Below are 27,974 nucleotides of genomic sequence, written 5' to 3'. Positions count from 1 at the left end.
AAATGACTGTTAAAATGTATTATGGTTGAAATGCAATCTGTAATAAAATTGACATGGAACTTTTCAATAGAGGCATTATAACCATAAAGCATCCAAACAGAAGGACAACAATTCTGGTTACTTAAATTTTACTTGCACACCCATAATGTAATACTGGAACCATGGCATCACCTTCAGTAGTGTGCCATTTTGGCTCATTAGGCATACCTTTATCCACATGCCTAATCTACCCTGATCAATCCCTCTGGAGCCCAATGTTGCCTTCAATTATTTCCTGATTCCTAACATAACTAAAACAAGCCAGATTATCCAAGTATGCCTTAAATGTAAATTAATTAAGTAATTCTTTCTGGAGAAAGATTGTGTTATTTCTTCTAGTACTTAGCATTTGTTTCTTAAGGGAGCAGCTAAATAAACGCAATGTTGGGTACTGGATAAGAACATAAGAATTAGGAACAGGAGTAGGCCATCTAGCCCCTCGAGCCTGCTCCGCCATTCAATAAGATCATGGCTGATCTGGCCGTGGACTCAGCTCCACTTACCTGCCCTCTCCCCGTAACCCTTAATTCCCTTATTGGTTAAAAATCTATCTGTGACTTGAAAACATTCAATGAGCTAGCCTCAACTGCTTCCTTGGGCAGAGAATTCCACAGATTCACAACCCTCTGGGAGAAGAAATTCCTTCTCAATTCGGTTTTAAATTGGCTCCCCCGTATTTTGAGTGCCCCCTAGTTCTAGTCTCCCGTACCAGTGGAAACAACCTCTCTTCCTCTATCTTGTCTATCCCTTTCATTATTTTAAATGTTTCTATAAAATCACCCCTCATCCTTCTGAACTCCAACGAGTAATGACCCAGTCTACTCAATCTATCATCATAAGGTAACCCCCTCATCTCCGGAATCAGACTAGTGAATCGTCTCTGTACCCCCTCCAAAGCCAGTATATCCTTCCTTAAGTAAGGTGACCAAAACTGCACGCAGTACTCCAGGTGCGGCCTTACCAATACCCTATACAGTTGCAGCAGGACCTCCCTGCTTTTGTACTCCATCCCTCTCGCAATGAAGGCCAACATTCCATTCGCCTTCCTGATTAACTGCTGCACCTGCAAACTAACTTGTGCAGCCAGTAAATCAAAGAGCAGATATTCATTTTAGTGTTGGTGTAACAAGTTCAGATGTGACACAGTTGACCACTCCATCATCCAGCTGGATAGGACTGCACTCTCCTGGTTCCATTCTTGTCTATCTAATCTTAGCCAGAAAATCTCCTGCAATGGCTTCTCTTCCGACTCCTGCATCATTACCTCTGGTGTCCCCCAAGGATCTATCCTTGGTCCCCTTGACAATATGATCTGAAAACACGGAGTCAGTTTCCACATGATGACGCCCAGCTCTATCTCTTGACCCCTCCATGGTCTCTAAATTTTCAGACTGTTTGTCCGACATCCAGTACTGGATGAGTAGATATTTTCTCTAATTAAATATCAAGACTAAAGCCATTGTCTTTAGTCCCCGCCACAAACTGCGTTCCCTAGCCACTAACTCCATCCCTCTCCCTAGCATCTATCTGAGGCTAAATCAGACTGTTCGCAACCTCGGCGTCATATTTGAACCTGAGCTTCCAGCCACATATCTGTGGCATAACGAAAACCGCATATTTCCACCTCCATAACATTGCCTGCCTCTGCCCCTGCCTCAGTTCTTCTGCTGCTGAAACCTACATTCATGCCTTTGTTACCTCTAGACTTGACTACTCCAACTCACTCCTGGCTGGCCTCTACACTATGTAAACTTGAGGTCATCCAAAACTCGGTGCGAGTTCGGACCCGGGCTGCCATATCATGGTCCCCCAACACCCCTGTGCTTGCTGACCTAAATTGGCTCCTAGTTAAACAATGCCTCGATTTCAAAATTCTCGTTAACAAATCTCTTCATGGCCTCGCCCCTCTCTTTCTCTCTAATCTCTTAGCCTCACAACCCCACAAGATGTCTGCATCTGCAAATTCTGCCCTCTTGAGTATTCCTGATTATAACTGCTCGACCATTGTTGGCCGTGCTTGGGCCCCAAGATCTGGAACTCCCTCCCCAACACTCTCCTTCCTCTACAAAGTTCCTTAAAACCCATCTCTTTAACTGAGCTTTTGGTCATCTGCGGTAATTTCTTATGTGGCTCGGTGTCAAATTTATCTGTTTTATAACACTGCTGTGAAGTACCTTGGGATGTTTTACGACGTTAAAGGCGCTATATAAATAAAAGTTGTTAACAGATTCAGCAATGACAGCTAGAATAGCAGGGATCCTCAATAGGCACGGATGGTGGTGACCTCCTCACAATGTATACTGCGGGGGGAGAACATAATCAGTAATAGCAGCTGGAACCAGCATGAAGCTCAATGAGTTGCTGCTTGGCTTGGCAGTCCCCTTGGAACTTTCCACCCAACATTCCTTCCTCTCCTCGCTGCAACATGCAAATATATTTCCAGAGCCATTCCATGGTCTATGTGCTGCGTTCCGTTCCACTGCTGGTCAGGATCGTCATCAGGTGGTGCAATGCATTGGTTGCAAGTCGATACTTCTCAGTGCTGCCTGTTCAATTTTTCCTTATAGGTATTACCCTTCCGTTCATTTTAGTAATTTTTGAACTTTCACCAGTGTCCTTTTTATAATATGGAGACCAGAACTCTGCCTCGTACTCTTAAGTGGTCTAACCAAGGTTCAATACAAGTTTAACATAACTCCTCTGCTTTCCAATTATAAGGCACCATAAGTGAATGTGAAGATTAACACTGTTCAGTTCACAATTGCTCTAGTACTCTCGAATCATACGCTGATTGCTTCATAACATGGTGCCAGCAATGAAGTACAGCCAGCTAAATTGTGGCAACATGTCCAGGTCATCCATCATATAGACATTTAGTCAAATACCTGGTTTGAAAATGTAGCAAAGAGAAATACACACCAGTCACTATCAGCAAATGGAAAAAAAAACAATAATCAAAGTGGTAATATTTTATTTGACCTGTAATATAACATCTCCATAAAAATAGACCTATTTTAAAAAATTGTGCTACCATGAGCCTACCTGATCCCAGTGAATTGTATTCGAATCCACTCATACCAGCTTTTATAATTATACATACATTAGATGTTCCGTCATCATTCTGTAGAATCCATGAAAAACTGTGGTGTTCCATGCAATTTCTTTATTAGAGGTATAAACAATGAGCAACATCACAAGGGCCTAGTGCACCCTACATTTTTTTTTAAAACAAGCAGCAAATCAATACATGTATGTGATCAGTGACAAACAGCCATTGCATGATTAAGGCTTCTGCATTCTGCCAGAATTAAAAAGTAACCAGGGGGCTAGAAATATCACTGATTCAAGATGTGAGACCTGCTCTTTTTTTAAATAAGGAAAGTAAAGGAAGACAATGGTCTGGACCTGGAAAAATATCTTCTCCATGCCCCCAGTGCTATTCTGTTAAGATTGTTGACACTGGGTGAGATTGGTTACTATACAATTGGACTGTAATGAGTGCTACCCATGGCAATATCAGGTAAACTGGCAAGTAACTGGAGAATTTCCTATTGATAAAATAGATCAAAATATATAAAGGAAATAAAGAAAAATTAAGAGGTAAAGGAACAGAAAAATAAAATGAAAACAAACAATAAATGTCAATAGAGGGAACATCAAAGGTTCAAATGGCTAGAAGATTGTTGTTTTTTTCTTTAGGCCACCTGGAACAATGAGTTTAAAGCCAAAAGCAGTTTGTGTCAGTAATACTGGTCCTGGGGCATTAACCCACAAAATTCTATTTTGACTTCTGAAAACTAACCATTGATGGCTAAACTTTCACGTCTCAAAAAGCTTTTTGAGAGAGGATTTGGGGGGGGGGGGGGGGGGGCGCGAATTGTCACCATACTAGGAAGGTAATGATCCCAGTGTCATGTGTGTATGGAATGAGATAACACAAAAAAAATGGTGTAACATTTATGCAATGTTAATAACCCCTTCACATCTAGCATTTAAAAAATAAATGGATAAAAGCTTTCCCACCCAGTGTGGACAACAATGCCTTTCAATGTCTGCAATATTCACTTGTAACATTTGGGAGAGGATAAGCGTAGAGTGAAAAATCTAGAATATATTTTGGTAAAAGTTCATTCAGAAGTCCTTGGGGCAGTTTGCATAGATAGTAATGCAAGGACTCCCTAGTGATAGGTTTATACCATGCTTGTCTGTGAGGAAACTCAACAGTGTGTGGTGCCCCAACACTTTGAAGTACATAGCCTGCATCACTATGCAATCGTTCATAGGAGCCAATGTAGTCATACGTCACAGCACATGGTTGGCACAGATTGTAAATTGGCATCCAATGTTCATTCATTGTTTCTACATCTTCATCCACCAAGTACTGAAGAAATTCTGTAAAAGTAACATCATCCCCTTTGGACTGCCCCACATTTTTCCTGTACTTTCTCACTATCTCCATTCCATACTTCCTCTGGTATGCCTCAATTTCTCCAAACTTGTTTCTATAAGCTGACAACATTCGCTCCATTGGGTCTCGAACAAACATGAACTTATAGTAATATTTCAGCCTGTATTTAATTTCACTGTTCTTTAAATCGCTGAGGAAGACCAGGTCATTCTTGTGATCCATTTTTATCTGCACATGCACATTGTCCAGCGCACCATTCAGAACTTTAATAACACGTTTCCAGTTAGAGCACGCAACTTTGGGTACATAACAATACAAAAACTTATATTCATCATTGACAAGGATGTGTTTCAGTAAAGTTCGCCGCTGGGATAATGTTAAATCCAAGATACTATGTGGCATAGTTTTATGTTTGCATACACTCCGAAGAGTCCTGTTCCGAATCTCTTGAATAATCTAGGGAAAAAAAGAAAATATGAAAACAAAGATATAATATATATATCCCCCACCCCTTACACATAGATGACTTTAGATAAGTGCTAGAAGATATAGTTAGCACAGTATGAAAACTTTGATGATTCTTCAATTACTTAAGGTGACATCGGCCTTGGCTCATTGGTAGCTCTCTCACCTCTGGATCAGAAAGGAAAGACCTGAGCACATAGTCTAGGTTGATATTTCAGTGCAGTACTGAGGGTGTGCAGTCGTAGGTCCCATCTTTCGAGATGAGACATTAAATAGACATCCTCTGCCCCCATATAAAAGAACCCATAGTATTATTCAAAAAAAAGAGATGGGGAGTTCTCCCCTGAGTCCTGGTCAACATTAATCCTTCAACAGCCAGCACTAAAAATTGATTATCTGGTCAGTTGACCTCACTGCTGTTTGTGGGACCTTGTGCACCAATTGGCTGCCGCAATTCCCTGCATTACAATAATAACACTTCAAAGTATTTAATTGGCAGTAAAGCACTTTGGGACGGCCGTGAAAGGTGCCATTTAAATGCAAGTACTTTCTTCAGCTGTATTCAGGTGCCTGATGACATGTGTACCTCACGGGTGGCTTTATGCAACTGAAAGGGTAGTTTTTGGTAACATTCAAATTGTTTACAATGAGAGTCATAGAACCAAGTACTCATAATAATGATGATGTGACTCATTTGTGCAGTACTGCATATGTTAAGGATATTTATTAAAAGCTACTAGCTCATTTCTATATACAACCATTGGAGGGAGCATCGTGCAGCGGCCCGGCCCAGAAATCGGCGCGGTCCCGGCCTGCAAGATCATCAGCAGGCCGGGGCTATTGGAGCAGCCTATCGCTGCAGGGAGCGGCGCATGGTGCTGCTGCAGGAGGGAGACGGCTGCGAAGCCAGGTCGCTGATTGCAGTGCGGGCAGGCACAGCAGGAGGGGCGGCAAGAGTTTGTAGAGGGAAGTGACCGGGGCTTAGGAGAGGAATGAGTCTGGGGCCCAGAAGAGAGGGCCCAGGGGCAGCATAAGCCAGCCCACACTGCGATATGTGTCCGTGCAGCAGAGCTGGTCTCCAGTCGTCTTGGGTAATCCTTGCCATGAGGCCCAAGACCTAGCTCTGTCAGGTCCGTGTGGTGGCTGGTGTGCAATGGCCACCACACGTTAATAAAATCTACGCACAGACATCTTCCATCCTCCAAGATGTAGTTCGGGATCTGGAATATCAGGTCCCTCATTGAAACACCTGTGAACTCGCCCCTTTTTGGCGTGGAAGCAAGTCATCCTCACTTCAAGGGACTGCCTATGATGATGATGATGATGATATACAGTAGCACCAACTAAAATAACAGGAAAATTAAAATACGTTCTTATGACACTCCAATTCAAATAAAAATATTCAGAGTTCCCTCGATGGCCTAGTGAATAAAGACACTTATCCAAATGTCCTATTTTTAATTCCTTTTTTACACAATTAGCTGAAGTCAGCCAGGGCAAAAGTTGTAGAGCTACATTTGGCCTCAGCGCTGATCAAGATACCAGAGGGCTGCTAGTAGCAAATAAACTATATCCCGCTATATGTCTTGAGAGATAGGGAAAAAAACAAGATTTTAGATGGGGGTGGGGGGGGAAGAGAGAGAGAGAGAGAGAGAAAGAGGCTTTCAATGCTTTTGCTTATCTTATTTCCTCTGCTTCACTGACCCCAGTATCTATTTTTGAGACTTGACTGAAAAGCTTTGGCTAAAATAAAAAGGAGACTGGAAATGTGAAATTAAAAAGAAAACAAAAGTTGCTGGAAATATGCAGGTAATTCAGCAGCTGGGAAAAAGGTATGTTGTGACTTTTCAGGTATGTACCCTTCATCCAAACGATTACTGACCTGCTGTGTTCCCATCACTTTTTAATTTGAAAAATGCTGACCTGTGATGATTGTGCTTGTGTCGGCTCTTTGAAAGAGTTACATAGGAAGGAATTTTCAGCGGTGGCAGCAGGTGCGATCGGTGGCGGGTCAGGAGGGAAAGTTGTTATTCATCTCGCTCCAATGCACCTTTTCCCCCAGATGCGTCGGTCATCATGGGGCCAACCCGACCAGCAGCAGTCACAATTGAGATGATTATCAGGTAGTTTACGGCACGGAAGAGCTTTTTTTACTTACTTTTTAAATTTCCCTGCATGGCCACGGGATTCATGCAGTTAGGGAAACACGTCTGTCAACCTGAGGTGGGAGTTCAGTGGCCATTGCTCCAGCTGATTAGTTGACAGCATCAAATGTACTATAAAAGCTCCCACCTGACATGATCACTTTCCTCAAGCAGAAGCTGTTGCTCAGTCCATTTCCAGCACAAAATCTGCAGGCTGCAAGTGTTTCCAGCAACGTCACCATCCACTGTCACCTCATTAGAAGAACTCTCTTACCAGTGACAGAATGTTTCCGTCATCTGTACTTCACCTGCCATCTATTCCATCAACATGGGTGCCCTTTATACTTTCTCACCTTGGTCCTCAGAATCGAACCACAATCAGCCCCAATACCAGCAGCACCAGACACATAAGCAGCACCAACACCAACCTTTTCTGCAATTGCCTGATGCTGCACAGAAAGAGGGCATCAACACCTGAGCACATTGCTGCCTTGGACTCCAGAGATGGCCTCATCATGGCCAGATTTACTTCACTTGACACTGTCCCCTGGCTGCCACATGATGCACCAGGTTGGCACCACCCCACACCAGCACCATAAAGCATCTCTACAATGCCCAAGCCATTCCTTTCACACTCATCACCATTATGGGGGTACGTTATATCTCAGTTTCACTGCAACTCACTAAGCCATTTCCAAAGGTGCACACAAATCTATCCAAGACCTGAAAGTGTTGAAAATAAAGACTTTTATGTTTGACACCACATTAGCAGAAACTTTACATAAACATTGGATATAACACCCAAGTGGCTACCCTTGTGTGTCGTTAGTTGGCATGATTGCACTAGGGTGAGTGTGAGGGATGGCTAGTGAGATGTGGATAACGTAGATAACGAGAGAGGAATGGGTGGAGGTGCAAGGTATGTTGGTGTGAGTAAGGATGTACAGAGGTAGGGTAGGGAAGGCAGAGTGATGGGGATGTGATGAGATCTTCAAAGGGACCCTGGCCACATTACTTTTGCAGTTTCATCTAACATAGTGCTGTCATTGTACTACAGCATTGGAGGCAGAGGGCTGCACCCAGGTTCTCCAATGACTCCCTCCATTTGCTTATGGAGGGAGTCTCAGCACGCAGGGTGTGGTCAGATGGGTGGAAGAGACCTCCTTAGGAGACCAAAGACAGCCTGGTTGCAGATTGCAGAGGAGGTCACAAGCAGGGATATGGTGAGGAGGATCTGGGTGCAGTTAAGGGTGGCTTTGTACTTGGGTTTCCTGATCTAATGAGATCATTGAAACATTTGCAGCACTGCACCCAGATCCTCCTGACCACATCTGCCTCTGTGCAGTGTCAGTGTTTGCTGCACTCCAATGCTTTAGTACAATGGCCGCACTATGTTAGACGAAACTGCAAAAATAATGTGGCCAGAGTCCCTTTGAAGATCTTGGCTGAAAACGTGTCATGAATGACATCACCAGATGCCTTCCATCTCATTGGACCAGGTAACACGCTGGGTGGGCTTAATGGACCCCATTAAGGCAAGTTCATTTTCAACAGTGGGATGGAGCCAGCAGCAGGGTCAGGATCCGACATGGCCACCGCCCGCACTGGACCGACCAAGTTAAAGAAAATTACAGCCATAGAGTTTACAGCACAAATCGGCCCAGCTGTCTATGCTAAAGTGTTTGAGCTCCTTATCTCACCCCATCAACATATCCTTCTGTTCCTTTCTCCCTCCTGTACTTATCTAGCTTCCCCTTAAATGAATCTATGTCATTCACCTCAACTTCTCCATGTGGTAGCAAGTTCCACATTCTAGCCACTCTGGATAAAGAAGTTTCTCCCGAATTCCCTATTGAATTTAATGGTGACCATCATATATTTATGACCACTAGTTTTGGATTCCCTCACAAGCAGAAACATTTTCTCCAAATCTACCCTATCAAACCCCTTCAAAAATGTAAGGACTTTTTCATGGCCTAGTTAACCTGCATTAAATGATCTGTGAATATGGACCTCTAGATCTATTTGCTCCTCTACCCCATTTAGACTTGTTATTGTCCACGGAGTATGTGTCCCCTTATTTCTCCTACCAAAATGCATCACTTCACTTATAAGAACATAAGAAATAGGAGCAGGAGTAGGCCATTTGGCCGTCGAGCCAGCTCCGCCATTCAATAAGATCATGGCTGATCTGACCATGGACTCAGCTCCATTTCCCTGTCCGCTCCCCATAACCCTTTACTCCCTTATTGCTCAACAATCTGTCTATCTTCGCCTTAAATATATTCAATGACCCAGCCTTTACAGCTTTCTGGGGCAAAGAATTCCATAGATTTACAACCTTCTGAGAGAAAAAATTTCTCCTCATCTCAGTTTTAAATGGGCAGCCCCTTATTCTGGAGACGATGTCCCCTAGTTTTAGTTTCCCATATGAGTGGAAATATCCTCTCTGCATCCAACTTGTCAAGCCCCCTCATTATCTCAGAAGTTTCAATAAGATCACCTCTCATCCTTTTGAACTCCAATGTGTATCGGCCCCAACCTACTAAACCTATGCTCATAAGTCAACCCCTTCATCTCTGGAATCAACCTTCTCTGAATAGCCTCCAATGCAAGTATATCCTTCCTTAAATACGGAGACCAAAACTGTATGCAGTACTCCAGGTGTGGCCTCACCAATACCCTGTACAGTTGTAGCAGGACTTCTCTGCTTTTATACTCTATCCCCCTTGCAATAAAGGCCAACCTTCCATTTGCCTTCCTGATTACTATATTGAAATTAATTTGTCATTTACACAGCCATTCTGTAAATTTATTAATGTCTTATATTTTGTTGCAGTCTTCTTCAGTATTAACTACACGCCCCAATTTGGTATCATTGGCAAATTTTGAAATTGTACTTCCAATTCCTGGCCTTAAAGGCTTTTTGAAAATCCAAAAATGTTACATGTACCGCACTACCCTTATCTACACTTTGTTACTTCTTCAAATAATTCAATAAGGTTGGTCAAGCACGACATGCCTTTTTGAAAGAGCTATCCAGTTAGTCCCATTTCACTGGTCTTTCCCATAGTCCTGCATATTTTTCCTATTCAAGTATACATCCAATGTCCTTTTGAAAGTTACCACATGTACAGCATCGAGAATCCGGAATGTTCCGGAATCCGGACCAATCGGTGACAGGGTCATCCGTAATCTGTAAAATGTTCCGGAATCTGGACTTTCCGACCCTGCCGACCTCAGGGGCCCTACCGCTGCCCGACCTCGGGCCTCGCCGACGCCGCTGCCCTTACTTCGGAGCTTCCTCACCGGCCCGTCCGAACATCTCCTCGGCGGGGCTCGCCCAACAACATCCTTGGCAGGGGCCTGTCCACCCGATAACAACATCGGCGGGGCCTGCCCGCCATCGCCGACCTTGGTGGGGCCTGTCCATCCAACAGCAACCTCAGCAGGGCCTGCCCGACGACATCCTCCTCGGCAGGGCCGGATGGCCTGAACAACTCTTCGGCGGGAATTCCGCCCCCACCCCACCCGACGTTCCGAAATCTGGAAATCCCCGAACCTGGGCTCACGTGTTTCCAGATTCATGGCGTCAGAAAACAAATTTAAAATCCGGAAAAGCCCAGAATCCGGAACGGCCTCAGTCCCGAGGGTTCCGGATTTTAGGCGCTGCACCTGTACTGAATCTGCTTCCACCACCCTTTCAGGTAGTGCATTCCAGACCCTAACAACTCGCTGCATTAAAAAAAAGTTTACCCATCTCCCCTTTGCTTCTTTTTCTAATTAACTTAAATCTGTACCCTCTTGTTAGCGACCCTGTTGCCTGTGGAAACAGTTTCTCCTTATTTACGTGATCAAAACCCTATATTAAATCTCCCTTCTAAATCTGCTCTAAGGAGAACAATCCCAGCTTCTCTAGTACCTCCACATAACTTGTCCCTGGTACCTCTCTGATAAATAATCTCTGCACCCTCTATAAGGCCTCGACATAGTTCCTAAAAAGTGTGGTGCCCAGAATTGGACACAATATTCAAGCTGAGGCATAACCAGAGATTTATAAAGGTTCAGTATAAGTTCCCTACTTTTGTACTCTGTCTCTATTTATAAAACCAAAGCTCCAGTATAATTTTTTAAACAGCCTTATCAACTTGTCTTGCCACCTTCAAAGATTGGGGATGATTTTCAGCTGACAAGTTTTTTTCAGTTCATCTAAACTGAAATGTTAGCAGCACACCAAAGGTTAATACTTCACTGGACCTTTTCAATCAATTTAAGTTTTTCCAAGAGACTTACTTTCAAGGTCTAATTTTCAGCATTACCCAGTCCTGCCAGATACAAGACAATCAAGACCACAAAAGGGAAGGGAAGACAGTCTGGATCTGTCCTCTTAATCATCTTTCTCTAATTGAGGAGCAGGAAGATAAAAGTATAATTAAGAAAATAAACAGACCATCAGATTTAACAGTATTCAAATTGTTTCATTTTTGTTTGACTATTCAGAAGATGAAAATGTCACGGAGTACAAAAAGAATTTTAGCACAATAATCTATGAAAAAAAGGCAAGATGTAATCTCCTAACTCGAATGACCTTTGGTCAGTTAGATATAAAAGACCTCACTATTCTTGTGCTTTTCAGTTTAATAATTGAGATATGTTTGTGTGGGTTCTTCCGATCACCTGCCGTACCTTCAGCAGACGATCGGTAGAGCTCCCATGGAAATTCCAAACAGGTTTTTACAGTAAGTTTAACAAAGCTTCTTTCATTGGACTAAAGCTATACTTTTAGATCAAGTGACCAGATTTGTGGCACCCTCATTAATGATGATGATCTCATTACTCAATCTATGTACATCAAAACAGAAATTCAGAATGACTTTGGAAAGGAAAGGAATGCTACATCATGAATACGGTGTCCTTAAATTAGGACTCCTAACCTATGGTATAATTGCAGGGGAAATTCTACAAAAATGTCTGCTCCTAGACTACCTTTCAGCCATAATTATTAATGATAGATGGATTCTATATTTTGGATGATGTACTTTAGATAACTACAGCTCATTTTCATAACATACAATGTTTACAAATTTAACATGCTGAATTTATATCTTGTATTTTAATTTTCCCCCTTTCATACAGGCTGATTCATGGCATGAAATCAGAACAAAGAATGCGAGCAAAACAGAATAGATCCACACTTAGATATTAACAATGGAACAGTCCATTGAGAATATAGAAGCATAGAAATATTTCAAGTGACAGGTTGAATCTTCCTTATCCGAAACCCTCGGGACCTGGCCTGTCCTGGTTAAGGGATTTTTATGGGCGAGGGGTGATCACGTTAAATTGGATGGTACAGGTACTGAGCAAGGGGATATCAAGGCTGGCTGGCTTGGGGCTGGGAGTGCAGCAGAGAGATCATGGAGTCAGGCCAGCGATTGCGGGAGTCGGCAGCGAGGAAGGACTTCAATTTGTTCATGTCGGAGTTCTGCGCATGCGCCACCTGGTGGCCGAGAATGAGTTCCAGACAAGGGGTGGTTTTGCATAAGGGCGTTCTGGATAAGGGAGGTTCAACCTGTACCAACAAATATTGTTCGAGAGTAATGTTTTTGACAAAAACTATAAGGGATCCATTGTCAAAATACCGTTGAAATTTACGTTGGGAATGTTCTCAAGTGTAGGAATGCAGACCTCAAGGCTGTAAATTTGAATTTGACAAAGTATATTTTTGTCTGTCCCAGCCAATCAGATAGAGAGAGGTTCAAAACATTATTTTCACACCCATAACCACTAATTGCCTTTCAAGTCATCCTGAAGCTCACCAAGAGTTGATGCTCATCATTTTACATATTTATACTATCTAGATTAGTACTTCATAGATTTGGGGAAGGAGCTATGAGCCAGTTTCCTCCAATTAGGGACATTCTATTCAATTTGAAGTTGAGATAAATTCAGATGTGTACTCTATACCACTACAACTAGTTAGGAATTCCACTGCCGTATGTTATTAAAATTCCTAAAGTTTCAGTTGGCAAGATGTAATTTTGTTTTTATCCAGTCAGGATCAGAAAGTTAGCACAAGCACAACGTGATTCACATTACAAATTTTAACTCTAGCATGTCTACTTGTTAATTATTAGAACAATCATATTTACAAATCACAGCTTTGGGTCTGAAGAACAGCTTGAGTAATAGAGACTACAAGTGAAATACATATCACCAACAATATCAAATAATTCAATTCTTTTTTCTTAAAAGTCAATCTGCGTATTTTCTTTTAAAACTGGTTAAGGAAGGCGAAGAACACATTCCATTGTTGGTGGCAAAAGTACTGTGATTGTACCAAAGGTCTGCACTGGGATCAATCCCCTGTCCTAAATTCCAAACAAGGTGGCAGCTATTCAAAGAAAAACTGTGCTATTATTTCAGATATATTTTTTAATTTGTTTTTTAAAGTTGTATGTGACAACAGAATAATATGTTATGAAGTAAAAAAAAAATCAAAAATACTGACATCTGGGAACATTTGGACAGAAATCTGGTGATCTTGCAGAGCCTCTGGGGTCCCCTCAACGGCCTTCGGTGATCTGGGGACTGTGAGTTGAAAATTTCCAGAGGGGGGTTAAGATCATTTTGGTTTGCAAATCATTGGAATGCACACATGAAACCCTGATGTTTGCTCCTGGTGTCAAATCTCCACATTGTGAACATAAACTTGTGAAATCAGACTATTTGTTTACAATCTTCTTCGCTCCCAGAACTTCCGCTGTTTTGCACAATGGATTGCAGCCGTTTTTTTTTTTTAACATAGAATATACAGCACAGAAACAGGTCATTCACCCCAACCAGCATTTATGCTCCACTCGAGCCTCATCCCGTCCTTCCTCATCTATCAGTATAACCCTCTATTTTCTTCTCCCTTATATGCTTATCTAGCTTCCTCTTAAATGCATCAAAACTATTCGTTCGACTACTCCCTGCAGTAGCGAGTTCCACATTCTAACTAATCTCAGAATAAAGAAGTTTCTCCTGAATTCCCCATTGGATTTATTAGTGTCAAGATTTAAAAACACTTTGGAACAAGTGCATTTTTTGAGTCTTTATGTAGCTCGTCCACATTGTAAGTCCAGTTGTCTCAGTACGGGTAGGGGACGTTAGCAGGGGGGGAATTGGTTGGGATGGACCTGTTGTTGACGAGGGTGGGGGGGGTGGTCAGGCCCTCAAAAGTCATCGAGGATGTCAGAAAACCATAGTTCGCCACCAAGCATTGGGTCTTGCCCTTTGTGAGATCAAGCGCAGCAACCGTTTTTCAAGATAGCCGTTAATACCCATATCATCATTTGGTGTGTTTGGGATTGTTGACTTGGTTAGTGTAGATGTTACAATCTAACCGGTGGTATAGACATTATATTGGAGGTTACAAATCATTGAAGATTTGAAGGATTTCCAGAGTGAGCAAAACTGTTAGTCTGGATATTTGCTTCGAAAAGGCTTTGTACCTTTCAATTCTCAAATAACCTTATATATGGCACCTAGTACTGGTCTCGCTTGCAAGTGGAAATACCTACTCTGTGTCTAACCTTTCATAATCATCAAGCCCTCGATCAGGTCACCCCTCAGTCTTCTTTTTTATAGACAAAAGAGCCCCAGTAAGTTCAATCATTCCTGACGGGTATAAATAACCTCAGTTCTGGTATCATTCCAGTAAATCTTTTTTGCCCCTTCTCCACTGCCTCTATGTCTATGTCCTTTTTCTATGAAGACCAGAACTTAGCTGTATTGAAGTTCATTTGCCAAATGCATGCCCATTCTACAAGTTTATTAGTCTTCCTGGATTTTGTCAGTCTTCCTCTGTGTCAGCTGTGGCTCAGCGGGTAGCACACTCGCCCGTGTGTCAAAAGGTTATGGGTTCAAATCCCACTCCAGGAACTTGAGCACACAAAAAAAAAATCTAGGCTGGCAGTGCTGCACTGTCGGAGGTGCCGTCTATCGGATTAGACGTTAAACCGAGGCCCCGTCTGCCCCTCAGGTGGAAGGAAAAGATCCCATGGTACTATTTCGAAGAAGAGCAAGGGAGTTATCCCCGGTGTCCTGGCCAATATTTATCCCTCAATCAATATAACAAAAACAGATTATCTGGTCATTATCACATTGCTGTTTATAGGAGTTTGCTGCGCGCAAGTTGGCTGCCGCGTTTCCCACATTACAATAGTGACTACACTCCAAAAGTACTTAATTGGCTGTAAAGTGCTTTGAGACGTCCGGTGATCGTGAAAGTTTAGTTCTGTAGTTTCTTTTAGTTCCACTCTAGCGGGGAGCGGAGTGGACAAGCTCCCCGCTGGAGTGGAACTAAACTACAGAACCAGTGGGAACCTGTTCAACCTGCGCCGTCTCCAGGCCCGGTCCAAGACTACCCCAACCTCTGTCGTCGAGCTACAGTACACGGATGACGCTTGTGTCTGCGCACATAGAGGCTGAACTCCAGGACATAGTCAACGTATTTACTGAGGCGTACGAAAGCATAGGCCTTACGCTAAACATCCGTAAGACAAAGGTCTTCCACCAGCCTGTCCTCGCCACACAGCACTGCCCCCCAGTCATCAAGATCCATGGTACGGCCCTGGACGCCATGGATCACTTCCCACATCTCGGGAGCCTCCCATCAACAAGAGCAGGTATCGACGACAAGATCCAACACCGCCTCCAGTGTGCCAGTGCAGCCTTCGGCCGCCTGAGGAAAAGAGTGTTTGAAGACCAGGCCCTCAAAACTGGCACCAAGCTCATGGTCTACAGGGCTGTAGTAATACCTGCCCTCCTGTATGGCTCAGAGACATGGACCATGTACAGTAGACACCACAAGTCGTTGGGAGAAATATCACCAACGATGTCTCCGCAAGATCCTACAAATCCCCTGGGAGAACAGACACACCAACATCAGCAGCCTCGACCAGGCCAACATCCCCAGCATTGAAGCACTGACCACACTTGTTCAGCTCCGCTGGGCAGGCCACATTGTTCGCATGCCAGACACAAGACTCCCAAAGCAAGTGCTCTACTCGGAGCTCCTTCACAGCAAATGAGCCAAAGGTGGGCAGCGGAAATGCTACAAGGACACCCTCAAAGCCTCCCTGATAAAGTGCGACATCTCCACTGACACCTGGGAGTCCCTGGTCCAAGACCGCCCTAAGTGGAGGAAGTGCATCCAAGAGAGCGCTGAGTCTCAACGCCGAGAGCATACAGAAATTAAGGACAGGCAGCGGAAAGAGCGTGCGGCAAACCAATTCCACCCACCCCTTCCCTCAACGACTAACTGTCCCACCTGTAACAGGACTGTGGCTCTCGTAGTGGACTGTTCAGCCACCAAAGAACTCACTTCAGGAGTGGAAGCAAGTCTTCCTCGATTCCAAGGGACTGCCTATGATGATGATGACGATGATGGTTGTGAAAGGCACTATATAATTGCAAGTCTTTATTTGTATTAACTATGCCCATTAATTTGGTGTTGTCCGCAAATTTTGAAATTGTATTTCCAAGTTCCGAGTCGTTTATGTAAATGGTGAACAACACCGATCCTTGTGGAACATCACTTCCCACCATTTGCCAATCTGTAACGACCTTTAACCCCCTACTCTGTTTTCTCTTTTGTAGCCAGCTTGCTATCCATTCTGCTACTTGTCCCCTGACTTCACATGTTCTGACCTTACTCATAAGTCTGCTACCTAAACAAAAGCTTTTTGGAAATCCAAATATAAACTATATAACCTTTACTGTTACTTCTTCAAAGAATTCAATAAGGTTGGTCTTTCCCTTTTGGAATCCGTGCTGACTACTCCATTATATTTTCAGTTTCAAGACTTTTTTTTATTATATCTTTGAATAAGGATTCCATTATCTTTCCTACCACCAATGTTAAGCTATAAATCCTTGGTTTTGTTCTCCTTTTTATCTACAGGAATCACATTAGCTTTCCGCCAGGAGTCTGGCACTGTTCCCTTTTCTAATGATTTTTTATATGTATGTACTAGTGTCACTGCTATCTCATCCCTAACTTCTTTTAATATGCATGGATGCAATCCATCCAGACCAGGGGTTTTATCCTCTCCAAGTCCAATGCAATGAATGTAATATCGCCAAGTTTGCAGATGACACTAAACTGGGTGGCAGTGCGAGCTGCGAGGATGCAGGGGGACTTGGACAGGTTTGGTGAATGGGCAAATGCATGGCAGATGCAGTATAATGTGGATAAATGTGAGGTTATCCACTTTGGTGGCAAAAACAGGAAGGCAGATTATCTGAATGGTGACAGATTAGTAAAAGGGGAGGTGCAACGAGACCTGGGTGTCATGGTATATCAGTTATTGAAGATAGGCATGCAGGTACAACAGGCAGTAAAGAAAGCAAATGGCATGCTGGCCTTCATAGCGAGGGGATTTGAGTAGGAGCAGGGAGATCTTGCTGCAGTTGTACAGGGCCTTGGTGAGACCTCATCTGGAATATTGTGTGCAGTTTTGGTCTCCTAATCTGAGGAAGGACGTGCTTGCTATTGAGGGGGTGCAGCAAAGGTTCACCAGACTGATTCCCGGGATGGCAGGACTGACATATGAAGAAAGACTGGATCGGCTAGGCTTATACTCACTGGAATTTAGAAGAATGAGAGGGGATCTCATAGAAATGTATAAAATTCTGACGGGACTGGGGAGATTAGATGCAGGAAGAATGTTCCCGATGTTGGGGAAGTCCAGAACCAAGGGTCACAGTCTAAGGATAAGGGGTAAGCCATATAGGACCGAGATGAGGAGAAACTTTTTCACCCAGAGGGTTGTGAACCTGTGGAATTCTCTACCACAAAAAGTTGTTGAATCCAGTTCGTTAGATATATTCAAAAGGGAGTTAGATGTGGCCCTTGTGGCTAAAGGGATCAGGGGGTATGGAGAGAAGGCTGGGGTGGGATACTGAGGTTGAATGATTAGCCATGATCACATTGAATGGCGGTGCAGGCTCAAAGAGCCGAATGGCCTGCTCCTGCACCTATTTTCTATGTTTCTATGTAATTAGTCGATCAATTATCTCCCTCCTTTTTATCTTAAATGACTTTATATCTTTTTTGATCTCTTCTTCTAATGTCATGTCCACCATGTGTTAGTCTCCCTGCTAAATACTGAGGCAATTATTTAATATTTCTGCCATTTCACCATCTTTACATGCAAGTTTGTCATGTGTATCCCTTAGTGGCCCTATCCCTATCCTTCTTTTGTTATGTTAATGTAGAATTCTTTACTTTTTTTTAATATTCCTTGATAATTTAATCTCGTAATTTCTCTTCGTCTTCCTAATTGTTTTTAAACTTATTTCCTAACCTTTTCATATTCCCTTCGTCATCCTCTCTTTTGTTGTCTAGGTACTTAGCGTATGCCTTTTACTTTAGTTTAATTTTTTTCCTCTAGTTTCATTTTTTTCCTCATTTCTTTATGCATCCATGGTGTCTCCTTATTGGCTCATTTATTCCTACCTTTTAGTGGGATATATCGTTCTTGGACTCTATTGATCACAGTTTAAAATGTTTCCCACTAATGATCTATTTCTATGTTTGTCAATTAATTTTCCAGTTTACTTTCCGTAGTTCTATTCTCATTCCCTTAAAATGAGCTTCTTTCCAATTTATTACTTTGGTCTTTGTCGTACTTATGTCCTCCTCAATCTTTATCTTAAATCTTAATTATGTTGTGTTTGTTATAGCCTAGATATTCCCCTGTGCTTATCCAGTACAGACATGGTCTGCAGTCTTTGGCTTACCAGTACAGACATGGTCTGCAGTCTCTGGCTTACCAGTACAGACATGGTCTGCAGTCTCTGGCTTACCAGTACAGACATGGTCTGCAGGTCTCTGGCTTACCAGTACAGACATGGTCTGCAGTCTCTGGCTTACCAGTACAGACATGGTCTGCAGTCTCTGGCTTACCAGTACCGACATGGTCTGCAGTCTCTGGCTTATCCAGTACAGACATGGTCTGCAGTCTCTGGCTTACCAGTACAGACATGGTCTGCAGTCTCTCGTTTACCAGTACAGGCACGGTTTGGCTCTGGGTCCATAGCGACACAAACGTTGCCAGTCTGACTGCAGCCAGAGTTGCAGGTGCCTCTGCTGTGCCCGACCCCCTCTGGCCAACTCCCAATTCCCTACTTTGGGCATTTGCAGTTCTCCGTCTCGACCCCCGACAAGACAAAAATGACCAGAGTAGAGCTGATTATAGGAACATGGACCACTGGTTACAATAACTAGCAGTCAGCACTGGTTAAAATAACAAGCGGTTACCAGTAGTCAATGCTGGTTACAATAATTTGCAGTCGGTGCAAGCTGGAATAACCAGCAGGCGGTGCTGCTTACAATAATTAGAAGTCGGTGCTCGTTACAATAACTAGCAGTCGCGTGCGCACTTTGGCTGCTGCTCCGGACCAGAGCTAATAAATACTTTTCCACTTTTCCCCGTTTCATTTTCTCTTCATCCCTCCCTGACCGTGTTCTCCTGTCATCATGCCTCCTTTCCTCTCTAGGATACTCTGCCCTCCCAAATCCCTACCCCAATTCTTCATTACTCTTCGACCTTCCCACTCTCCTGCTGTCATCCCAGGTTTGACTCTCTCCTAGATAAGCTGACAGCTTCCTGTGTGCCTCCCTTGGCATCCTACGAAAGGCCCATCGAGGCATTCATCGCTGCCTCCTTACGAGCAGCAATCCCAACTATCCCATCCCATCCTCTCGCCGACCTTCCCGCCCAGTGTACCCACTAGGAGCTAATCTTGCCAATCTCCTCCCCGTCTAACTCACCGGCCCCTAGCAGTGACTACATGGACGCCAGCAGTGGGGTAGCCATCACCGACCCTCTCTGCATCTCCCTCCAGAACGTCCATTCGCTTGCAAACAAGGTCCTTCCCATCCAGGAGCTCATCGTGGATGATGGCATCGACATCATGGCCCTGACGGAAACACATTACCCTGAAATGAAGCCTCCCTGCCTGGCGATACCTTCCACTACTTGCCCCACTCAGACCGCCATAGTGGCGGTGTGGCTATCATCAGCAGATCACACTGATCTGTGCCCCCACTCCTCCGGCACTTTCTCCTCCTTTGAGCATTCGCCTTATTCCACCCCTCTCACCTCATTTAAAATTCTCGTTCTCTACCGCCCATCCAAGGATCATAAAAATATTACCACCAATATTTCTTCACTGCTTTCCTCCCTCTGCATCGGACGACTTCTCATCAGTGATTTCAACCTCCATCTCAATTCATCATGCTCTCTTTCCTTAGAGTTCACTAGCCTCCTTTCTTCCCTTAATCTCTCCCTCCATATAAACTCCCCAACCCATATTCACGGCCAGCCCCTCAACCTTGCCATCTCTCATAGCCTTGCTACTCCCATCGTGTCAATCACAGATAAGGCCATCTCTGAACACTTGCTCATATCGCTCTCCACCCACATCCTTCTCCTTACCCCCCAGCAACCCTACCTCCTTCTGTGTCCGTCCCTGGAAAATACTCTCTCCTGACTCTCTGACAACCACACTTATGAACTCTCAACTGTCCAGCCTTTGGCCCTCCATTCACCATCACAGTTCTGCAGCTATCGATCTGCTCAATCACACCCTCACTACCACCTTTGGTGCCCTTGTCCCTGTTAAAACAATTACTCTCCCTCACTCTGGCCGTCCTCCCTGATATATATCTTCTCTTAGGCAGTTCCTCGGAGTCGAGGGGCCGTTCATAGGATGTCAAGAGAGTATATATACCTCCCTGATTATAATCGCTGAACCGTCGGTGGCCGTGCCTTCTGTTACCTGGCCCCTAAGCTCTGGAACTCCCTGCCTAAACCTCTCTACCTCTTTCCTCCTTCAAGACACTTCTTAAAACCTATCTCTTTGACCAAGCTTTTGGTCACCTGCCCTGATGTCAAATTTTTATCTCGGTGCTCAATAAATACGTGTTGCTGTTGAGCCACCCCGGGGCCGTGCTCACCTGGTAGTCCGGGTCCTCGTCCCATTGCCCACCGGTGGGGCCGGGGTTTGCGATGCCGTGCGGTTGGCTCTTGGCTCCGTACGTGCGGCCGCTCAGCGTGTCCACCTCGGCCAACATGCCCTTCTGGATCATGAGCAGCAGCCCCCCTGACGCCACGATCACAGCGAACGTCAGCATGGTGGGCAGCAACACTGCCCTGCGAGTAGCTCGAGCCACCGTCAGCCGGCCCATCGCTCCGTCCGCTAGCACTGCGCCTCCCGCTCCCGCTCCCGCTCCCTCCGCCGCCGCCAGCACGCATGCGCCACGGAAACCCGCGGGGCACTCTGGGAGTTGTAGTATTCTCGCCCATCACTGCGCATGTGCCTGAGCTGGACCAGTCTCTGACAGCCTCTTCGCTGCAAGTCCTTATCAGCTGGCTATTGGCAAGGGATCGATCACACAAGTCATTTTTAAACTTGCCAACTCTGATTGGAGGTATTCCTGGAGGTTTGATTATGGGACATTCTGACCTCAGAAGCGAAATACTGCAGATCCTGGAATCTGAAATAAAAGCATTTTCTGTTTCTATTTTTGCATTTATATAGCATCCCAAAGCATAATCAGACAAAAGTTGACAATGAGCCAAAGAAGGAGACATTAGGGCAGGTAACCAAAAGCTTGGAAGAAATAGATTTTAAAATAGTATTTGTGATAGAGGGGATATGAGATTGGCAACTCAGCTCAGAGTCAAATAAGACACTGAGTTTGCGAACAGTCTTAAACAGTGGCCGAGAAGGGGAATGGAATCTGTGGCGAGGGAATGAGTTTTGGGGGATGGGGATGACCATGCCAAATTCTGCAGACAGGCCAAGAAGAATGAGGAGAGATCGTGCACCATGGTCACAGTCCCAGAGGATGTCATTTGTGACTGATTAGGACCGTTTCAGTGCCGTGACAGGAATGGAAACTCTATTAGAGAGGGTAGGAAAATAAAAACACGAATAGACCATTCAGCACCTCAAGCCATTCACCCATCACTCCTGTGCCGCTGAGCTACATTGGCTCCCAGCCTCGATTTTAAAATTCTTATCCTCTTGTTCAGATCCCTCACTTAGATCATGGCTGATTTGTATCTCAACTCCATTTACCAGCCTTGTTTCCATATCCCTTAACTAACAAAAATATATCAATCTCAGTCTTGAAATTTTCAACTGACCTAGCCTCAAGAGCTTTTTGGGGGAGAGAGTTACAGATTTCCATTAACCGTTGTGTGAAGAAGTGTTTCCTGACATCACCTCTGAAAAGCCGAGCACTAATTTTAAGGTTATGCCCTCTTGTTCTAGACTCCCCCACCAGAAGAAATACTGGCCTAGAATTGCGGAGGTCGAGCGCCAGCCGTTAAGGACCGTTTTGATGAAAAAATGGTGGCCTGCATCCGGCGGGTCCCACAATGGGGAGGTTGTTTTGGGGAGGTCAGTAGCACTGCGATTGTCAGTGCATGCTCCAGATATTTCGATTAGGCAGATCGTGATGTCAATGAATGTGCAACGCTGATTTGAAGCACAATCTGCCATTTTGGACGTTGCTCTCCTTTTAACACCCTCTCCTAATCATGACCAGCTGATCAAATGTTCAGCAGCAGGAAGGAGCCCCCAGAATCATCAACAACTTGCAGCCAGCATGCTTTTTCAGTTCTACTGGCTCTGTTCAGTTTCCGCAACTGTTTGGAGTGCTCAAAACTTGTTTAAAGTTGCTGAAGTCACAGGGATTGCTGCTGCAAGTGAGCATGCCTTGCATCTTATTTAAAGGCTTCTGCTCGCACCACTTATTCACAGTCACGGGGCGCTAGCTGTGGTCCACCTCGAGTATGACAGGGAGATGGAGCGAAAGCCGCGAAGAAGAGGAGAAGATGCTCGCAGGGGGAAGAGAAGGAGGGGCATGAAGGCTCTCAGCAGGAGACCTTACCCATCTAGGGCACTTCTCCTATCTGCACTTAAGCCAGGAGCAGTATATTAAGAGGCTCCGCTTCACCAAGGAGGTGGTTACAGAACTCAATCACCTCCTGATCCTCAGAGCAGGGCAACGATGGCTCTCCCAGTGACCCTCAAGATCACCGTGGCCCTCAATTATTTTTGCCACCAGATCCTTCCTGTCTGCAGCACAAGACATAGCTACCATCTCCCAGTTCACCGTCCATCACTGCATCCGAGAGGTCACAGAGGCTCTCTACTCCAAGAGAAGGGACTTCATTTTCTTCTCTCTGAGCAGAGAGAAGCAGGACAAGCACACATGTGGCTTTGCCAGGATAGCGGGCTTCCCCCTGATGCAGGGCACCATCAACTGCACGCACGTGGCATTGCGGGCACTGTATAACAATCCTGAGATGGTCCGTTACTGCAAAGGCTATCACTCACATAATGTACAGTTGGTATGTGACCACGTACAGTGTGTCATAATGGTGAATGCCTAATATTCTGGCAGCAGTCATGATGCTTTTATTCTGAGCTAGACCGGTATGCCAGCAATCTTCCATCTAACACGTTAAACTGGAGGGTGGCTGCTCATGACAAGGGCTATCCACTCTACACCTGGCTGATAACTCCCTAACACAACCCCACCACTCGTGGCCAGCACTCATATAATGATAGCCATGCTGCCACCAGGAACCTCATCGATTAGACCATCGGGGTACTCAAGCAACGGTTCTGCTGCCTTGGCTGTTCGGGAGGAGCTCTCTCGTACTCGCTGGAGTGAGTGTCACATTTCCTGGTGGTTTGCTGCATGTTCCACAACTTGGCCATCATGAAGACGCAGCTCTTACCACCAGGGGTTTTGGGACCACCTCACGAGGAGGACGGGAAGCAAGAGGAGGAGCAAAATGAAAAAGAGAAGAGGCAGGCAGCACATCCCTATTTCGGACAGGCTCATCAAATTCCAATTCTAGTGAATGAAACCTCAGATGTCTGTTGGTCATCATTTCCCCATGATACCATCCCCCTGTCATGGAATATCACAGCATCCTCTCGGACACAAAGGTGAAATGAGAGACACTGCAGAACACATATTCCAAACAAAATACATAAATTTATCAAATTCAAATCAAAATATCAACTATTAATCCTTGTACTTCCCCTAGTGTCCATCTTTCATGTGCCTTTTCCTAGTGAATTTAGTAAATTTATCAATAATCACATTACACATGTTTACAATAATACCATTAACTAATCACCCTTGTGCAATCCCTTATACCGGCACTACACCAAAGGTAAAATCCAAATCGTTGGCAGTGTAGACGTCCAGGTCTCCCAGGACGGCGTGTTGCACAAACTCCCCCTGTGGATTGTAGCCGGCGACGGTCCCACGCTGCTGGGCAGGAATTGGATGAACCGGGTCCACATCAAATGAAGTGGTGCTGTGAAAGAAAAGAACACCACAGCCTGCCTGCAGCAAGACCGCAGAATGACTGCAGCACCACAAGCATGTGGAAGAAAAGAGCACCACAGCCTGCCTGCAACAAGACCACAAAATGGCTGTAGCACCACAAGAACGTGAAACAAAAGAGCACCACAAAATGGCTGCAGCACACCAAGCAGCAGACCTGCATTCAAAATGGCCTCCTCCATGCCACGAGTCAACATGGAGGAGCATCATGTGACTTCAAGCGGCCAATCGGATTTGAAAGCTCCCTTAAAGGAGACCGGTAACCAAAAAAATTTAAAGGGGAAGTTCCAACTATTTGAGTACACGGACTTTAAAGCTAAAGATGCAATTAAAGGGTGCAAGTATGAAAATGTATGCAATGTAACCATGAATTGTGATGCTGGTTTAACTAATGTGACTAATGAGATGAATGCAGGTGTCAGTAAAGTTAAGAATGAGTTTATTATGCTTAACAATAATGATAGAGATTGTGAAATGCCTAATGTAACCATGTCTATTGAAACCCGGACACCCAAAAGTGATGCAAGTGCTAGAATGTATAATGCAGGTTCAACTATGTGTGATCAGAGCCAAGGTGTCATGTATCCCGGTAGGACACTACCAAAGGACATTGGATGCTACAGGGACCATGCTAAAGCCAATGGAATCCCCCTGTGGGAGACCCCCAAGTCCAGCAGGCTACCTGACCATGTAGCCTGGACCTTTGGAACGAATGTGATGTCCCTTGCAGGACACACACAGGCAGTGGGAGAAGACCCACTACAGGGACAGTGGTCAATGGGCAGCCCAGCCACCACCAATGGCAACCGGCACCAAACCAGCCCTACAGCCCCTGACCACCAGGGCCAACACCAGAAGCATGAGGCCAATACCCTCCAGCTTCCCTGGCAAACCCTGGGATGACCTGCCCTTATCCCCATTGGTGGACAAGGAGTTTATTTAGTCTTGTGGCCCTGCCCACCACCCCACAACTACCCACATCACAGTGTATACACACCACCCACTGCTGCTGTGGCTACCTCCCCAAGGGATCCCACAACAGTGGCACCCACTTGGTTTGTGTGTGAGGGAGGGGAAACGTACGAGGCCAGCCTCAAGCACAGGGGTCACACCTGGCAACCACACAACCCTCACCACAGCCTCCCATAGCCCACCACTGATCACCTCCCCTGGTCATGACAACTAGGATATGAAAAATGCTCAGGGGGGAGTATTGTTGTGTAGGCATGCCTGTTCACTGTGTGATGTCAGTAACACTTGCAACATTGAATGTACCCTTGTACTGTACACACCTTACCAGTACACTAGAGAGTGCTGTTGCTGGAGACCCAGGGGTTGCCTGCACACGGCAGGTAACCTAGTATAAAAAGGAGCACACAGCTTGTTGTTGGCACTCAGGAGCTGCTAATAAAGGACTGCAGGTCTGCACAGTTTAAGTACCATATCCTGCCTCGTGGAGTCATTATTAAAGGTGCCTACATACACTACAGTCTGTCTTTCGTGTGCATCTTCCTAACCTAGTGCTTCTATTAAGTGACCCCCCCTATTAAGTTGCAGCATGGCAGATGGAAGGCTGGTGGCTTTCAGTATCGACGACTACAGATGGCCTTGGAGGATGACCTCAAGCAGCTCTGAACTAGAAGGCTTGGCTGTAGATTGCACCACATCTGCATGGACGACATGTCAGAAGCAAGGGCACTGGCAGATTGGTAATAATGGGAGTAGGAATACTGTCATCGTTAGAGATCACAGCAGGTTCTTGCTCCACGGACCCACTGCCACTCTCCCAGAGCAATGCCTCAGCATTCCTAGCAATCTGTTGGAGCACAGATTGCTGGACTGCTGCGACACCTGCAAGCGCCATTGGACACTCATAAACCCAGCGATGAAATCAACAGTTTGAGCTTGTGTGGCAGCAAGCTGAGACTGCAATAGAGCAGTCTGCACTTCCACTGCAGCAGTGACACATTGGGTCACTTCTGCCTGTGCTGCAATGGAAGCTGTGAGATTGCCCATCACACCCAACATTATCTGTGGGACCACAAGGTCTCTCCTAGAGTTGTCCATCATTTCCATTCTGGAAATCCTGGGCTCCAATCTCTGCGCAAAGCTCCATGCAATATTGAAGCCGTACTTCTCCACATTTTTTGCAGAAGAGGCTTGCCAGTGTACCTAGGATTTCCATGTGCATGCCCATCATCCTTCTTCCAAAGGCCACCCCATCGAGGTAATCAACTCAGTCCTGTGGAGCAGAACCCATGCATGAACTCGCCCTCCAAGGAGCTGGCACCTGAGTTACTCTTTCCCCCTCGCCTGGCTGCAGCCCACTCATTCCCGCTGACTCACCACACTCCGATCCCGCCTCTATACTACCCTATAAAGTCCACGCATTGGCATCTTCTGAGCCGGTATCTCCGAGTGTCAGGTGCAGTTCTGGTGTCTCTTCTTCTCCTCATCAGTATGTTCATGATGTTCATGGACAGGCTGCGCTGGTGGCAGTTCTTGGGTATCTGAAAGCAGAAAGACACAAGGGTGGGGTGTGGTGAGGGGAGTGGGGGGAAGCAAGATATCCATGCATACACCATCAGTAGCTTGTAAGGGAGAAGAGATTGTAGGATGACGGGGAAGCAAGATGTGAGAAACATAGAAACATAGAAAATAGGTGCAGGAGTAGGCCATTCGGCTCTTCGAGCCTACACCACCATTCAATATGATCATGGCTGATCATGCAACTTCAGTATACCATTCCTGCTTTCTCTCCATACCCCTTGATCCCTGTGGCCGTTAGGGTCACATCTAACTCCATTTTGAATATAGCTAACGAGCTGGCCTCAACAACTTTCTGTGGTAGAGAATTCCACAGGTTCGCAATTCTCTTGAGTGAAGAAGTTTCTCCTCATCTCTGTCCTAAATGGCTTAGCCCATATCCTTAGACTGTGACCCCTGGTTCTGGACTTCCCTAACATCGGCAACATTCTTCCTGCATCTAACCTGTCCAATCCTGTCAGAATTTTATATGTTTCTATGAGATCCCCTCTCATTCTTCTAAATTCCAGTGAATTAAGCCTAGTCAATTCACTCTTTCTTCATATGTCAGTCCTGCCATCCTGGGAATCAGTCTGCTGAACCATCGCTGCACTCCCTAAATTGCAAGAATGTCCTTCCTCAGATTAGGAGACCAAAACTGTACACAATATTCAAAGTGTGGCCTCACGAAGGCCCTGTACAACTGCATTAAGACCTCCCTGCTCCTATATTCAAATTCTCTCGCTCTGAAGGGCAACATGCCATTTGCCGCCTTCACCGCCTGCTGACCTGCATGCCAACTTTCAATGACTGATGTACCATGACACCCGGGTCTCATTGCACCTCCCCTTTTCCTAATCTGTCACCATTCAGCTAATATTCTGCCTTCCTGTTTTTGCCACCAAAGTGGATAACCTCACATTTATCCACATTATATTGCATCTGCCATGCATTTGCCCAC

General features: G+C 45.1%; 1 protein-coding gene across 1 annotated transcript; it reads right to left on the bottom strand.

The window, feature by feature from the left end:
• Positions 1–3,899: 3,899 nt before the first annotated feature.
• On the bottom strand, positions 3,900–21,334 carry chst14 (carbohydrate (N-acetylgalactosamine 4-0) sulfotransferase 14). Its single transcript, XM_070862847.1, has 2 exons — positions 21,068–21,334; positions 3,900–4,903 (listed from the first exon to the last, which is right to left on the bottom strand). The coding sequence occupies exons 1-2, from the start codon at positions 21,296–21,298 to the stop codon at positions 4,085–4,087; spliced, it is 1,050 nt and encodes a 349-aa protein (XP_070718948.1). The 5' UTR covers positions 21,299–21,334; the 3' UTR covers positions 3,900–4,084.
• Between the last annotated feature and the right edge of the window lie 6,640 nt (positions 21,335–27,974).

Source organism: Pristiophorus japonicus, chromosome 2 (assembly GCF_044704955.1).
Source record: "Pristiophorus japonicus isolate sPriJap1 chromosome 2, sPriJap1.hap1, whole genome shotgun sequence".
NCBI lineage: Eukaryota > Metazoa > Chordata > Chondrichthyes > Pristiophoridae > Pristiophorus > Pristiophorus japonicus.
Note: the sequence above shows the minus strand (reverse complement) of the source record. Positions and strands in the feature narration are given on the sequence as shown.

What these genes read in the sequence shown, in the direction of transcription:
- chst14 (XM_070862847.1), bottom strand. Translation starts at nt 21,298, where the DNA reads ATGGGCCGGCTGACGGTGGCTCGAGCTACTCGCAGGGCAGTGTTGCTG. An exon ending in ACGAGGACCCGGACTACCAG is followed by an intron (nt 4,904 to 21,067) that starts GTGAGCACGGCC and finishes TTTTTTCCCTAG; the next exon opens with ATTATTCAAGAGATTCGGAA.